This window comes from Helicoverpa zea, chromosome 30 (genome assembly GCF_022581195.2).
Source record: "Helicoverpa zea isolate HzStark_Cry1AcR chromosome 30, ilHelZeax1.1, whole genome shotgun sequence".
Lineage (NCBI taxonomy): Eukaryota > Metazoa > Arthropoda > Insecta > Lepidoptera > Noctuidae > Helicoverpa > Helicoverpa zea.
Window position 1 is genome coordinate 5,564,086 of NC_061481.1, and position 16,382 is coordinate 5,580,467.

Below are 16,382 nucleotides of genomic sequence, written 5' to 3' on the forward strand. Positions count from 1 at the left end.
TCCATCATCAGATCAGTTCTCTAATACCATATTATTGTCATCAGAACTACATACAGCCGTCGTGTCGGATTGTCGTCGTCGTCCTATCGCGCTATGAGAGTGGAGGAATAGTTATTGCACCTGTGTCCAAGCAAGATTTTGCACTATAATATGTCCTGCGCAGCTGGCTGATCTCCTTAAATGAGTACGGCCGCCGTGGCCGAAATCGGCTTTGGACGTATTATAACACAGATGACCCCGACACAGTTGGGGAAAGGTTAGACAGATGTGTCAAGATGACATATTTACCCGATTTCCAACAGGTTCTTTGTAATATTTTCCCCTTCAAGGGAGAATGTAGCCTGGTAGAGTCCAACGAAGGGCATGCTGAATTCCGTAACCCTCACTGCTATAGTATTGTCTTCAGCCTAAAATACAGATTTAAAAAAGTTTCAGTAAACAAACAAATAAATTAATAGCTTTAAAAACATCATCATCATCATCATCATCATCAGCCTATCGCAGTCCACTGCTGGACATAGGCATCTCCAAGTGCACGCCACTGAGATCGATTTTCGGCTGCTGGTTAAAATCATTACAAAATTCTAACAAGTCCAAAAAGTTACATATCCCATTATCATAATACTCGGGATCTATCAAAACTAGTTGACACTAGTTTCGTAGCTGGTAGTAATTAGGTAGCAACTCTCTATATGTGTTTCGAGTGGATCGGTGAGGCTGCGGGATTGTTAGAAAGAGTTACCGCGGCCCTGGTACATCAAAGGGCTACGAAGGAACACGATGGATTTTTAGTAGTAAAAGTCTGACACTCCCTCACCGCTGCTAACCCACAGTGGGAGGGGTCATTTGATGATTTTTGCCACATTGTGGTCGGTGAGGAGTGACAGCGATTCTCACGGTAAGAAAATTCTGCATTGTCCATTGGAACTTACAGCATAAAATCCTGTTGATCCAGCCCCACTCCTACGTGTAGTTGACGGCGGCGGCACCAGAGGTACGCCGTTGACAGTAATCTAAGAACAACATTAACTTCCGATACAGATCGCGCCAAAAACCTTTGCAACTTTAAGAACATACGGTAAATTACAAACTTATTTGAGAAATTATTTTGTACAATGTTTCAAATACAGTTGAACCAGTCAATTTCTGAATAATTTTCCTAGAAAGTTTTCATAACATTTGAGAGATTTTTTGTCATATTTTTTAAACTTATGGCTCAACAGTTAGAGGAGGGGGAGGGGACAATTTTCAACTTTCGGAGCATTTATCGTTTACAGCCTTTTTATCGTTCCACTGCTGGGCTGCGGCCTCCTCTCACACGGAGAAGGATTGAGCATTAATCACCACGCTTGCTCAATGCGGGTTGGTGATTTCAGACTATATAGTCCAGTCATTTATATCAAAAAAAATTGGAATGATCAAATAATGGTTTACGGAACCTGGTAAATTATCGACGACACAGTGTTTAAACAGTAGTTATGATAAAATTAAGATTTGTTCAGCTACTTTCGATGCTGCCTGTGCCCTGAAAACTATAGTATACCTTATCAACTTTGCAGTCTCCTGAGCATTCGTAAGTGACCTTGTGCTCAAACTGTTCTCCCATTTGCGGCAGCCCGAATAGAGGGGCCTTCGGTACTTTTATAGCTAAAACACAAAGGAAGATGAAAGCAAAGATATTAAACTCTTAACTAAAGGTAAGCATGATGATATTCTCTTAACCGATTATATTATCCAGCCACGGCGGCGGTTCTCATATAAGGAGAACAGCCAGCTGCGCAGGACATATTATAGTGCACGAGCATTTGCTTGGACTGCGGTGCACTCACTATTCCTTCACTCTCATGGCGCGATGGGACGACAATCCGACACCACCGGAGAGAGATCACAAGCAGGACTGACATGCTCGTGCTCTTCGATGCCCGGTTGTACTGAGCACCAACTTCCAGGCTCTGGTTTTGTGAAAACTAAAACCCATAAAGCGATTTCGGGATATTTTGTGTATAAAGACTAGTGTAACACGAATACTTACATGGTGCTGAAAAGTGGGATACATAAAATTAATTGACAATCCGTACTTACTAACATTCGAACGCCCAAGATAACCGACACATAAACTTCTATTACAGCCTTTGTCTCGTCCCACTGCTGGGCTGCGGCCTCCTCTCACACGGAGAAGGATTGAGCGTTAATCACCACGCTTGCTCAATGCGGGTTGCTGATTTCAAACTTGATAGTCCAGATTTCCTCAAGATGTTTTCCTTCACCTTTTTATCAGCTAATGATGTTCAAGATATACTTAGAATACAAACTTAGAAAAGTTGCACTGGTACTTGCCTGAACTGGAATCGAACCCACACCCTCATACTCGAGAGGTTAGTTCTTTATACCCACTAGGCTACCACGACTTTTACATAAACTTCAATTATCTTAAAACAACTGTTTACCTTGAAATTCAAACCGTCAAAATTAAAAAGTAAAAATGAAAAAAAAAGTCTATAAATTGGAAACTTAGATTTTTGGTTGTTTTATGTCCAACATAAGCGTACCTAACCTGTAACTAGATTGGTTTTTAATATAAGAGAAAAAAATATACTTACAGCTGTCTGTGAAAAGAAATGAAATTAGTTTATATCTGTGTTAAGTAGTAATTTGAACATCTTTGGCCGAAGCTAGAAAGTGTGACAACCACTCAACTAAGAGTTATCTGGTCTCCCGGATAACTCGATTGGGGAGGTCAAATAGGCAGTCGCTCCAAGTGGCGCAAGGGCACAAGGGCTCCGAAACTACTGAACCGATTTCGAAAAATATTGCACAGTTGGGAAGCTACATTCTTCCCGAGTAACATTTGGTATATTTTATCCCGGTACGTGTAGTAGTTCCCACGGGACGCGGGTGAAACCGCGGGAAGTAGCCAGTGTTCGTGATAGTTTATAGTTTACTTACTTTCAAGAATGACCAGAGATTTCCCATAAACTGTATCACCGGCTTTGAAGATCCCCATATATACACAGGACATACTATCCTCGAAGCTGAAACATTAAATAAATATATAATTGTATAAATGTCCGGAGTCTGGAAGTTGGTGATTGACACACACGTGCAACGGAGAGCGCGTCAATATCGGTCCTGCTTGTGATCTCTCTCCGGTCGTGTCTGATTACCGTCCCATCGGGCTATGAGAGTGAAGGAATAGTGAGTGCACCTGTGTCTATGCAAACGCTTGTGCACTATATCTTCTGCGCAGTTGGCTGATCACCTTAATGAGACAAGCCGCCGTGGCTGATAATCGGCCTGGAGGACATCATCATCATCATTACTCTGACAAAAATGTATATAGCCGCTTCCTCCTAGTATTATGTATGTTTTGTCTTACCAATGCAACTTTTCTAAGTTTGTATGTATATCTTAGACACCATTGACTGTGTTTCGGATGGCACGTTAAAATGTAGGTCCCGGCTGTCATTGAACATCGTAAGAAGCCAGTAAGTCTGACACCAGTCTAACCAAGGGGTATTGGGTTGCCCGGGTAACTGGGTTGAGGAGGTCAGATCCTTGTAAATCACTGGTAGTTAGCTGCATCCAGTTAGACTGAAAGCCGACCCCAACATAGTTGGAAAAATGTTTGGGAGATGATGATATCGAACTTAACTTACCCAACGAACCGAACAGACACTTCTTTCGAAGTGGGTATGATGGTGAACCGTCCTTGGTTGAGAACACTCTCGCCTCGGCAGAGTATCTCAGTGAGCTCACAGTCGTCACAGGTATACTTCACGTTCAAATCGTGCTGCTCTCCAATGGCCGCGGCCAAGACTTTACGGTCTACCTTGATCTCTGGTTGATAGAAACAATGTGTCATCATCATCATCATCTCAGCCATAGGACGTCCACTGCTGAACATAGGCCTCCCCCTTAGATCTCCACAGATACCTGTTGGAGGCGACCTGCATCCAGCGTCTTCCAGCGACCTTTATAAGGTCGTCTGTCCACCTCGTTGGTGGACGTCCTACGCTGCGCTTGCTAGTCCGTGATCTCCACTCCAGCACTGTGTGGTAAGGAAAGATGAGCGGAGATGCCATAATGCAAGTAGGTCAGGCGGCATCTTTTAAGTCAAATTCGTACAGTATGCATGACCAAAACGATCAATTAGAACCGGAGGTCATGAAGCGATCGGGTTATATCGGGTCCTGACGCAGACGATATCTGTCAACGATTTTTGGTATTACAAAGAATATTCGGATCCAAAGAAGTCACATAAGGGCCGAAATTCTCGTCCCTCGTCGCCGCATTTCGCAATTTTCCGTTATGGCACCTCCGCTAGTCATTTTGTTCTCCATGGGTTTATCAGACTTCTATACAAAAAAACTACAAATCCCATTGGTAGAAAACCCAGTCAAATGAAAGTCAGACTCAATTATGTATCAAATCAAGCTGGTTGTATCAATTTGGTTTGTCCCATATGGGATAAACATACGACGGACGACGTTTACAGTAGGTGTATTGTATACTATTTATGAACTTACTGTTCTCTGAAAAAATAATATTAATGATAAATTAAAAAAATAAAATATTTGTCAATTAGGTAGGTAACTTATTAGAACATTTTAATTATTTTTAATAAGGAACATGATGGGTTTAAATAAGTAAGAGTGTGATATTCCTTCACGCTGCTCACCCACAGCGAGAGGAGTCATTTGATGACTTGCCATAAAAAAAGAGGTATCAACATCATCCACTAGAAAAATAATAAAAAACCTTGCATTGAAACTTACCCGGATCTAAAAGTAAAAAAAAATGTTTAGTATTGAAATCAACAGTAATATTCATTCTTTTGATTATTTCATCAAATAGTTTTGCCACGTCTGATAAATAATCGGTGACTGACTGTTGTCAAAAATCACAGTTTACATACATCGATTATCTAATGTTATAAAGAGGAAAACTCTGTTTGTTTGTTTGTAATGGATAAACTCAAAAAGTACTGGGCCGATTTTAAATATTCTTTCACCATTAGAAAGCTATATTATCTGCGAGTAACATAGGCTATATTTTATCCCGGTGCGAGCAGTAGCTCCCACGGGACGCGGGTGAAACCGCGGGAAAATGGCTACTGTAAGTTACTGGTGGTTTAAAATAAAAATAAAATTACCAGATGCTGTAAAACAGATATTAACATTAATAAAACAAATTAAGAAAGGGCAAAAATTACTGAACTGATTTCGTTTAACCTTTTTATAATGTAGTTTATTTTGAACTTACTTCTAACTAATAATAGAATAAACAGTAATATTTTAAAGCGGCGTAACTACTGTACCGACCTGAAAATTTATTTCACCGTTGGAAAGCTACACTCTTTCCGAACGGGTAGTAAAGAAGCCAATAAGTCTGACACCAGTCTAACCAAGGGGCATCGTGTTGCACGGGAAACTGGGTTGAGGTCAGATAGGCAGTCGCTCCTTGTGGTACACTGGTACTCAGCTGCATCCGGTTAGACTGGAAGCCGACCCCAACATAGTTGGGAAAAGGCTCAGGAAATGATGACTCTTTCTGAGTAACATTGGCTATATTTTATCCCTGCAGAAACGGGTGAAACCGCGGCAAAACGGTTAGTACCTATGCTAATAATATTGTATACCTAGCTAAAAATTGTTTGAACGCTCTAATCTCAAAAAGTACTGAACCAATTTGCGAAATTCTAGCAGAGGTAGAAAGCCCATCTGTCGAGGAAGTCTGTAGGCTTCGGCGTCTTTTTTTCTATATGCTGGAAGAAGTTACCACTCCAGCAGGTAAAAACGCTATCGCAAACTAGCCTGAATCCCTTCTAATATTATAAATGCGAAAGTAACTCTGTCTGTCTGTTACGCTTTAACGTCTAAACCACTGAACTGATTTAATAAAATTTGGTACAGAGATAGAGTTGACCTTGAAAAAGAACACACTATAGTTTTTATCCCGGACTTTTGAAGAATTCTCTTGAAAACGCGATATAACCGAACCGACCGCGGGCGAAGCCGCGTGCGGAAGCTAGTAATTGCATAGATATGTAATTGCTTTACTTACAAGCCTCTGAAAAAATAAAACAATAAAATATTAAAATAGGAAGATTATTTCAATGTTAACGAAAAATCTAATTTATAGAGCTACAGATAATATGTAGATATTCAACAGACAGTTCGTATATTGCTATCCTCGGAATAGTTGAGATAGCTTAACTGTCATTTCTGATATTCTGATCTATCTGCTGTTTAGATCAGATATTGAATTTTGACATAAAGCCCATACAAGTAACGTCAAATCCTATCTTTCGTAAGCAAATCAACAACATAGAGGTAGGATTATGACATTTATAATTGAGTCGTGATTGAATCTAAGTTGGATATCAATCATAATGTCATGTCGCATTAGTAAAATTAAGCCCCTGTTTTGTTTGTTTGTTTTCTGTTATGAGCCAGTTGTTAAAAGAATGGGCTGCGGGTTGTTCGAAAGAGTTACCGCGGCGCTGGTACATAAAAGGCCTATGACGGAACACGACGGTTTTTAGTCAGCAAGAGTCTGACACTCCCTCACCGCTGCTAACCCACAGCGGGAGGGGTCATTCGATGATTTTTGACGTCGTTAAAAAAGCCCCTGTTTTTTTGCCCATTGAAAATAAAATAAGAACTTACGAATCACAGTCAGGGCTCGGACTTTTTCCTCACTGCCGTCTTCATTCTGTATCATCAGAAAATAGTCTCCGAAGAACTTCGGCTGCACCTCATCAAAATCTATTTCTATAATCGATTGCCTGGACAGAAACAAGCCATTAGAATCATCTGCATAGCCTTTTTCCACTGACAACGTAAACGTCAGTTTTTACGGTTCCGTACCCAAAGGGTAAAACGGGACCCTATTGTTTTCGCTCCTCTGTCCGTCCGTCCGTCTGACACCAGGCTGTATCTCATGAACCGTGATAGTTAGAGAGCTGAAATTTTCACAGATGATGTATTTCTGTTGCCGCTATAACAACAAATACTGAAAACTAGAATAAAATAAATATTTCGGGGGGCTCCCATACAACAAACGTGATTTTTGCTCATTTTCTAAATAATAGTACGGAGGAGGAGTCCGACTCGCACTTGGCCGGTTTTTTTAAAACAATATGAATTTTTACATTCAATTTTCAAAGTAAACAGAGGACCTACTGGGAGTTTTGAAAGTTATGTTTCTCGATGCGTAAATAATATCATTAGACTTAATTAAAATAAAAAAGTCGTGGTGGCCTACTGGGTACAAAACCAACCTCTCAAGTATGAGGGCGCGGATTCTATACCAGGTCAGGCAAGTACCAATGCAACTTTTCTAAGTTTGTATGTACTTTCTAAGTATATCTTAGACACCAATGACTGTGTTTCGGATGGCACGTTAAACTGTAGGCCCGGCTGTCATTGAACATCCTTGGCAGTCGTTACGGGTAGTCAGAAGCCAGTAAGTCCAGTCTAACCAAGGGGTATCGGGTAACTGGGTTGAGATGGTCAGATAGGCAGTCGCTCCTCAGCTGAATCCGGTTAGACTGGAAGCAGACCCCAACATAGTTGGGAAAAGGCTCGGGAGATGATGATCCGGGAAAATAAATGAAGGTGTATTCAGTTCATGTGATGTAGCATACGACTCTTCATTTCAGTTGAGTTACTATTACGTATCGAGAGCGGAATCAGCATTCTAGATTATAAAGTAGAGCAAGCGTGGTGATTAACGCTCAATTCTTCTCCGTGTGAGAGGAGGCCGCAGCCCAGCAGTGGGACGATGCAAAGGCTGATGATGATAAAGTTAGAAGAATGGTTATATAATAATTTGAATAGGATACTCAACTCTACTCCTTTGCTGCAAGAAAAAGGAAGAATGACAAATATTTTGTGTACAAAGCTCATATTTTACGTGTAAAGTGTTACTAGCAACTATTAGCGGGCACCACAAATATACCTAAAATGTTTTATATTCTACACCTCATCGTTGCATTCACCTTAACAGCCCTTTCACACAGGTGGATTTACTGATCGTTTTTTTTTTTCTCAAAATCAAAATCAACTTTACTTTGTAATTTTTATTTCTTACTAGCTTTCGCTCGCGGCTTCGCCCGCGTGGTGTGTTGATAAAAAGTAGCCTATGTGTTAATCCAAGGTATCACCTATCTAGTACATACCAAATTTAAACCAAATCGGTCCAGCCGTTTTTGCGTGAAAGAATAACATCCATACATTCTCACAAACTTTCACATTTATAATATTAGTAGGATAGTAGGAAGTAGGATTTTAAAGTATAGATCTCTTCTGAGCCTTACCAAGGAATGCCCTCGGGAACTGGGTTGAGAAGGTCAGACAGGCAGTCGCTACTTACGGCACTCTGGTAGTTGGGAAAAGGCTCGGGAGATGATGGATATCCTCTGGATAAAAAGTTATCATCAAAATCTTCTAAAAGAATCTTACTCGTCATTATACTTGCGGACTCTATACTGAGCACCATCCAAGTTGCTGACGGAATCGTCATCCCCTCTCACCATTACGCCCGTCACGGTACACTTATCACAAGTAAACGAAATAGACGTAGTATTCAATTTCTGTCCTGGCAACACGTGCAGAACCTGAGGATTCATGTGGGTACGCCCGAAATCTAGGAAAAGAGAAAAAAAAACGACTTCAAAAAAAGGAGTTTCAAGGTTCGGTGTCTTTACAAAAAAAATGATTCCAAAAAAAAAAATTCGCAGACTTAAAAAAAAAAGATTTCTTTAACCAACTTCAAAAAGTTCTCAATTGAGTGTCGTAATTTGAAAAAAGTCTTCAATAACATACTTAAAATCTTCGCTTTAGTCTGACAAAATATAATGCCGAAAAGCGTGTCTAAAATCGGCTCTTCCAAACGTGGGGTAATTGCATACATACCTACTTAGAAGAATACAAGGTGTTGATTTGCATCTGTGCAATATTTCAGGAAGTCGACATAAAATACGTGAACAATCGATTGGAATTGCAGTTGACGGGAAATAGCTAACATGCGCTGTTTTATCTGTCATTTTAATTTCATAGTATTTCAGAATTAACCCAATTTTATGAATGTTTATGAATGATCGTTGCGTATGTTCTGTGTGCGGCGGCGGTTTTTAAGGCCAGTAACACACGCGCCGAGCTTTAATACTCGTAGGCGAAACTGACGTATTTCCTTAATAAATAAAAAAAATACGCACCAAGTTTTTTTTGTTGATTTGGGTCGACAATCATTACGTCCTTGAATTTTGCGCGGATGCAAATCAACAGCTTGTATAATAAAAAGGAAACATTTGTTGCTTGTTTATTTCTACCCTAAAAGCTCTGTAAACACTGAGCCGATTTGAAAAAATCTTTTACTGTTGGAAAGCTACACTCTTCCCAAATAACATAAGCTATATTTTATCCCATTACGGTTCCCACACGAATCGGGTAAAACCGCGGGAAAACGGCTAGTGTATTAAATACTTACTGATTGTAACCAACGGTATGTAGAATTTCTTTTCCTTGTGTGGTCTCTCTTTATGGGCCATCCTTGCGTAGTACGTTCTAGCATCCGACATTTTTAGCGGATTAAACTTAATCTTGATTTTAACACTATTATTTCCAACAACTTCGTTGACAACAAGAATATGTGGCATCTGGAAATAGATTAGACCTGCTAATTAAATAATGTGTCAATTGGATATAAATTGAATATCAATAGCAGTTTCAACCTTAACGGGCATTCTGCTATTAAATTAAGACCAATGGCAAACCAAAATAAAGTCATTGGTCTGCCATTGTGTTGAATTTGTTTTTTTAAGAACTTACCAGCATTTCCTGAAATTATCAATGATTAAAGTATTTTATTAACACGCTTATACATATTAGCTTCACTCGTAAATGTATGTTTCTATACTTCCCGGTATTCGATTAGGATGTTTGCAAACGCTTTGAGTTCTAATGACAATACATGACTAGCTAAGAAACGAGACAAATCCAATATGGCGGTGTCCCCGAGAATACGAAATGGATGTTTGAAATCCATGACGACCATATAAACGGCCTAAGAAGAAACGTTATGGGTCAGTAAGAGTCTGACACTCCCTCTCGCCGCACGCACAGCGGGGGAGGCTTAATGGGAGGAAAATACTTGAAAAGTTCTTTCACTTTTGGAAAGCTACACACTTCAGTAACTACGGCTATATTTTATGCCGGTACTTCGAACTTGACGGCTATTTTAGTAAGTTAATTTAATACTTACTGTGCCTAAACTGACGCGTTTCTGAAATTCAAATAAATAAAGAATATATTCATTGACGTCTCCTATTTAAATAAATAGCGACGCTTCGCGTGTCCAGTTGGCCTTTTTGGTAAAAAATCAGCATTGCGTTGCAACGTGGCAAGGCGGCTAGTCTTCTGAGCACTTACCCTATGAAAGCGATGTGGAAGAATACTATGACCTTTTTGATGATGTTTTGTATACTTATTACAGTTATGTTTTTTATACTGCCCTACTAAACGCAAAAGCGGTATCTCAAAAAAGAAACTAACAATCAAAAATCGGCCACGGCGGCTGTTCACATGTAAGGAGATCTGCAGCCAACTGCGCAGGCATATTATAGTGCAGGCACATTTGCTTGGACACAGGTGCACTAACTATTCCTTCACTCTCATAGCGCGATGGGACGACAATCCGACACCACCGGAGAGAGATCAGACGATAAGTAATTAGAGTAAGACTTAGGAATACGAACCTTGCCAGTCGATTCCCATCTGCCGACCCCCTCATAGTTATATCCGTCGGGGATGACAACTTTTCTAGCGCTCGTCTCATACGCCTGAGCTGGGAGCCAGGTCTCGTTCCTATCGTCCTCTGAAAGAGAGTATCTACTTATATTTATCCTAAAACTAGCGACCCACCCCGGCTTCGCACGGGTGCAATGCTTGCAAGCAATGCATATAAACCTTCCTCTTCGATCACTCTAAAAATAACCGCATCAAAATCTCTTGAATAGTTTTAAAGATTATTTATCACACATATAGGGACAGAGAAAGCGACTTCGTTTTTATACTATGTACTTAGTTATATAAGGAGGAAAGATTTTATTGTTTGTGTGTATCCGGAACTAGACTCCGGAACCGACTTGAAAAACGATTTCACGACTAGAAAGCTTCTCTCTTCCTGAGTAACATAGGCTATAATAGGCATGATGACAGTAATCAAAAATCATTAAAATAATATATTTATTAAATTAAACTTGAAGCTTGGAATATAAAACGCGCATTGTTTTCTTTATTAATAATGTGATTAATATGTATTTTTATAAAATAAAATTACGAAATAAGGCAATCCGCCATGATATCTTGAACACCAATCAGAGCTCGTGACGTCATTTCTCAAAACAACTCGCGCGAAAGCGCGCGAACGTCACATTTCGTTATTGTGAACTTCCACTGCGATCTTTGTTTTTAATTAATTAATTGTTTATAACACGAGTTATGAAGCCCGGATTTATCAAGGCAAACAGCGCTAATTTGCCTAGAATTGATATCATAATGCTGGGAAAGCTTTTGGCATCAAATAAAGATTTTTGTTCAGCTGAATTTAGAAATGTTAAAACTTCCATGTAAGTATACTAGTTTAATTAAAAAACAATGAGAGATGAAACCTAACCTCGAAATAGTTATTTACATTATAAACTATGCTAGAATCTAGAGAACTATGTAATAACTTACATCAAAGTGATCTTCACAAAAATAAAGTTGTACCCTGGGCAATATTGCTTTTGAATCTCGCCTTGCAAGTTTAAGCCACTTGTTTCGTATTTTTTTATTGTGAGGAACGTACACAAATAACTTATCAGGAGTTGTTTTGGATGTGTTCTTACAGTGGGGGACCCCACAACACCTCTGCCCTTTCGAATTCATATTTAATAACACAAAAAACTTAATTTTTGCACGAGCGTTGTTTACTTGCGTCTTGTAATTTCAGTCGTGACGTCACAAGTGACGACATGACACTGACAAGCGTTTTCGCGCCCGATTCAAAGTGGACAGAGAAAAATGCAATTATTTGATAAAAAAACTTCGCATTTTCTTAAAATTAATAATTTTTCATATAAAATAGACGTATACCTACATCATACAAAGGAATTTAAAAATTTGTCATCATGCCTATTATTTTATTCCGCTAACGGCAGTAGTTCCCACAGGACGCGGGTGAAACCGCGGGAAAACGGGTAGTTTTTTTATAAAAAATACGAAATGGTTTACCAGGTATAGCTAGAAATAAAAAAGTTTTTATTAAAAAATACTACTTTTATTTTACATAAAGTAATTTGTCATAATTAAGTACTCACGAGGTATAATTTCTGTAAATAATTAGAAAAAATAAATTAATTAATCAACAATATATCTACTCGTTCCAATTAACAAAAAATATTTATAAAAACATACCTTCCCCTAAAATCACAAAAAATATATATATTTAAAAAGGCTTATAACTTAAAATAACGTTAAAATATTTTACTATAAATAAAAGCTTTTTCCTTACTTGCCATTTCTGTGAAACAGATAAAACATGAATCGTCAAAGTATTATTAATTTTTGCTATCTATAGTACTATAATAAAGAAGATTTTTTTATTTCTTTGTATCCTAAAGGCTCTGGAACTAAAGTACTGAACTATTTTGAAAAATTCTCCCTGCATTGTAGGAAAGCTACACTCTTCCCGAGTAACATAGGCTATATTTTATCCCGGTACGGGCAGTCGCGGGTGAAACCGCGGGAATAATATACTTAACACATTACATAAAAAATAAAGAAATATTTTACCCTCATCAGAGTCTGAAAATTCAAAGATATGCTATTAAGTACTTATTCATAACTTTAATATTCTAACAGCCAGTTTCTTCATCAAAAGTTAAAGCCAAAGTAAAAGTCAAAGTAATGTCTAAAGTAAAAGTAACGGTCAAATTCAATTTTTCTATTAGCTTTGCTGTCACTTTAGCCTTGAAAAAACGTATTTGACCGTTACTTTTACTTTAGACATTACTTTGACTTTTACTTTTGATGAAGAAACTGGCCGTAAGTCAAAGTCAAAAACGATTTTTAAAGATAAAAAGTAACAAAGTAGACACATTTTGTATGTACATACCATGTACTGTAAAACATTAAATATTGTAATTAGTTTTTATGTAGGTATTTAATCCCCCCCCCCCTTTATATTTTTGTAAATATGTATCTTAAATGTAAATATAATTTAGAAAATAATTTTGTGTAAAATTAAATAATAATTGTTTTAATTAAATTAAATACTATAAAGCTAAAGATTTTCTTTGAAAAATTCTTCCACTGTTGTGTAGATTAGCTATTTATCAAAAGTATTGAAAAGGGCGATGAAACTTAGGCGGACATTTTATGGGGCGCCCTATGCCTAGAAAGTGAGAATTTTATGACAAAGAAACATTTTTCTCAGAAAAAAAAGGAACTCACCGTATTCGCCTGAAAATAGAACAAATTACATTTAAATCATTTTTCAAAAGTCGAGATCAAACGCCAAATAATACTTATTTAGAACTTTTTGATCATATCATTGTTTTCATGCCACTGAAAATGATTACCTGTTGATTACCTACCGGTATAAAGGTTTTTTGAAAAAATAAATTTTTGTAAATCTTTTGTTTAATTCCTCGATTTGGTCCGGCTTTTTGTAAAGCTTATTTTTTCACAAGCGTAATAATTATGGTATCTACATCAGGCATACATTTCTACGTCACTTTCAGGGAGGTATGATTTTTTGAGAGAGTCTGTGGGCACTTGGGCCCCATGGTCCTATGGTTTCAACCCCAAAATGATTCAAACTTAACATGCTATTGAGTTTAATCTTGGTGAAACCAGTGTTCATCTTTTTGGGTCTACAAATGTAATAAGTAAAAATCGTGACACTTACTTATAGCTATAAAAAATTATAAAAATGAATATCTCATGAATTATCTAAGTAAGGCAGTCAGCTTGGATGGGTGACCATCTTGTCATGACGAGTTCTGCCTTGTTTCGGATCACACGTTGAATTGGTGGATCTTGGCTATCATATAAACATGTTTGACAGTCGTTACGGGTAGTCAGAAGCCAGTAACTTTGACAACCAATCTTATCAAGGGGTGTTGGGTTGACAAAGTAAGGTTGAGGAGATCATATAGGCAGTCGCTCCTTGTGGTATACTGGTACTCAGCTGCATCCGTTTAGACTGGAAGCCGACCCCAAAATAGTAGGGAAAAGGATCGGGAGATGACGATTTTGAATACTTACGCCATAGTTCGGTGGCCAGGGTAGCCTGGTCAGGCCCCGGCAGGCTGAAGATATATCCAATCTGACAAGGATTCCAGTGCTCACACACCTCTCTGTCCGGGTCTAACTCCGACACAAACTTGTATGTCTGAAAGAAACGGTGGAATTGAGGTCCTCTTTTTGAGAACTCGGCTGAATAGAAGAGTTGTGTGTCCTCCGACACCACAAAATTTAGTTTAGTCTGACATGCTTTAGTAGCTACGTATGTAGTGTTAAAAGTTATTTTTTGCTTTTTATAGGGTTCAGCGTTTTTAATCTTTTGTCATAATAATTGCGTACTTTTTTGGGTCTGGGGTTTTTTTAAATTTTGCTAGAAGAACTTGCTCACCTATCCAAACCAAATGCTTTGGGTTTGTTCAGTCTATTTAGTAAATGGTTTATGTAATGTTTGCACAAACTCAGTCGATGTAAATGTGATAAATGCAGAACCGCTGTTCTTTATTTATAATCACATTTTTGTAACAAAATACTGGAATTTATACATAACAGTAACAATAACGTATGCCGAGTCACTGGTATGTCATATAAATAAGACCCAGAGTACTGTAGACTGCACATCAGTGGTAACTGTCAAGCACCTTAACTCAATAGTAATAAGTACGATTTTCCTATAAAACTGTTACCACTGACGTGAAGTTGACTGTACAGTAAATATAATGTCAAAATTGTATCTAATAATCGCAAATCAACAGAAACATTATAGCAACCCAACCACCACAACTCACCCTATCCAGATAATACCGGTAATGTACCACCACGTCGTCAGTGTCTTCTAGCGCGCACTTCATGCTGGTGTAGTTGAGTGAAGTTCGCTCGCAAGGCGCGCAGCCGATCACTGCGGTGCCGTTGCGAGGCGGGTCGGGACCAACAGATATATTATAGCAATCCACCCCTCTACAACTCACCCTATCCGGATAATACCGGTAATGCACCACCACGTCGTCAGTGTCTTCTAGCGCGCACTTCATGCTGGTGTAGTTGAGTGAAGTTCGCTCGCAAGGCGCGCAGCCGATCACTGCGGTGCCGTTGCGAGGCGGGTCGGGACCTTCGATCTTATGTCCTGTGTTGTGGGAGAGGGGTTAAATAAAAGAAATAATTTCGTATACCTTGTCAAAGTCAAAGTGAAAGCTCTCTATTCTGTGTCATAAGTTACACAAGAGTAAAGTACATAATCTTAGAATCCCTACCCTTTGCCCTGCTCGTAAAGCGTACAGAAAATTATATTATGATTGCCTCCTAGCCGATTATCGGCCACAGCAGCTGTTCTCATATATGGAGATCAACCAACTACGCAGAACATATTATAGTGCACAAAAATTTGAGCAGACCCCGGTGCACTCACTGGAGAGGCCTATGTCCAGCAGTGGACACTGCGATAGGCTGATGATGATGATGAGGTGCACTCACTATTTCTTCACTCTCGTAGCCCGATGGGACGACAATCCGACACGACCGAAGAGAGATCACAAGCATGACTAATATTAACGTGCTCTCCGATGCACGGGTGTATGAATCACCAACTTCCAGGCTCCAGGCTGCTTTGTGAAAGTTTCTAAAACCCACAAAGCGATTTTGGCCCAACCCTCGTGCTCAACAGCCGCGCTTGTATCAGCTAGACCATCATCATCATCATCATCATCATCATCAGCCTATCGCAGTCCACTGCTGGACATAGGCCTCTCTAAGTGCACGCCACTGAGATCTATTTTCGGCTTCTCGCATCCAGCTCCTGCCAGCTAGACCAACGAGGCAGTTATTCTAAGAGCTCTGCCACATTGAGACGCCATGGCGACGTCGCCAGCGGCGGAGGCCTGGCTACTTCTGGCATCCAATGGTCGCCAAGTCGAGTGGCCATGGCGCTGACTGGCGACCAAACTGGCGACTGAGTGAGGGAGGTGCACTTTACCGCGTACCTACATTATTTGTGGCCACGCTTCCAATTTTGCGACGTCGCCAAACTGTCGCCAAGTGAGTTAGGCTCCATACATTTCAATATTAACTGCTTGGAAACGTAGCCGGCGACGTCGT

The 16,382-nt window shown here is 39.2% G+C and overlaps 1 protein-coding gene across 1 annotated transcript in view; it reads right to left on the bottom strand.

The window, feature by feature from the left end:
* The window catches only part of LOC124644390, a 44,133-nt gene that overhangs the window by 18,871 nt on the left and 8,880 nt on the right, over nt 1-16,382 (bottom strand). The window contains exons 6-19 of the mRNA XM_047183703.1: nt 15,260-15,414; nt 14,316-14,442; nt 10,760-10,878; nt 9,493-9,661; nt 8,466-8,649; nt 7,852-7,863; nt 6,625-6,787; nt 4,776-4,781; nt 3,657-3,922; nt 2,947-3,032; nt 2,601-2,606; nt 1,544-1,647; nt 933-1,013; nt 289-407 (exon numbers count right to left, since the gene is read on the bottom strand). Coding sequence (XP_047039659.1) covers nt 289-407; nt 933-1,013; nt 1,544-1,647; nt 2,601-2,606; nt 2,947-3,032; nt 3,657-3,922; nt 4,776-4,781; nt 6,625-6,787; nt 7,852-7,863; nt 8,466-8,649; nt 9,493-9,661; nt 10,760-10,878; nt 14,316-14,442; nt 15,260-15,414 — 1,597 coding nt within the window. The remainder of the gene's footprint in view (nt 1-288; nt 408-932; nt 1,014-1,543; nt 1,648-2,600; nt 2,607-2,946; nt 3,033-3,656; nt 3,923-4,775; nt 4,782-6,624; nt 6,788-7,851; nt 7,864-8,465; nt 8,650-9,492; nt 9,662-10,759; nt 10,879-14,315; nt 14,443-15,259; nt 15,415-16,382) is intronic.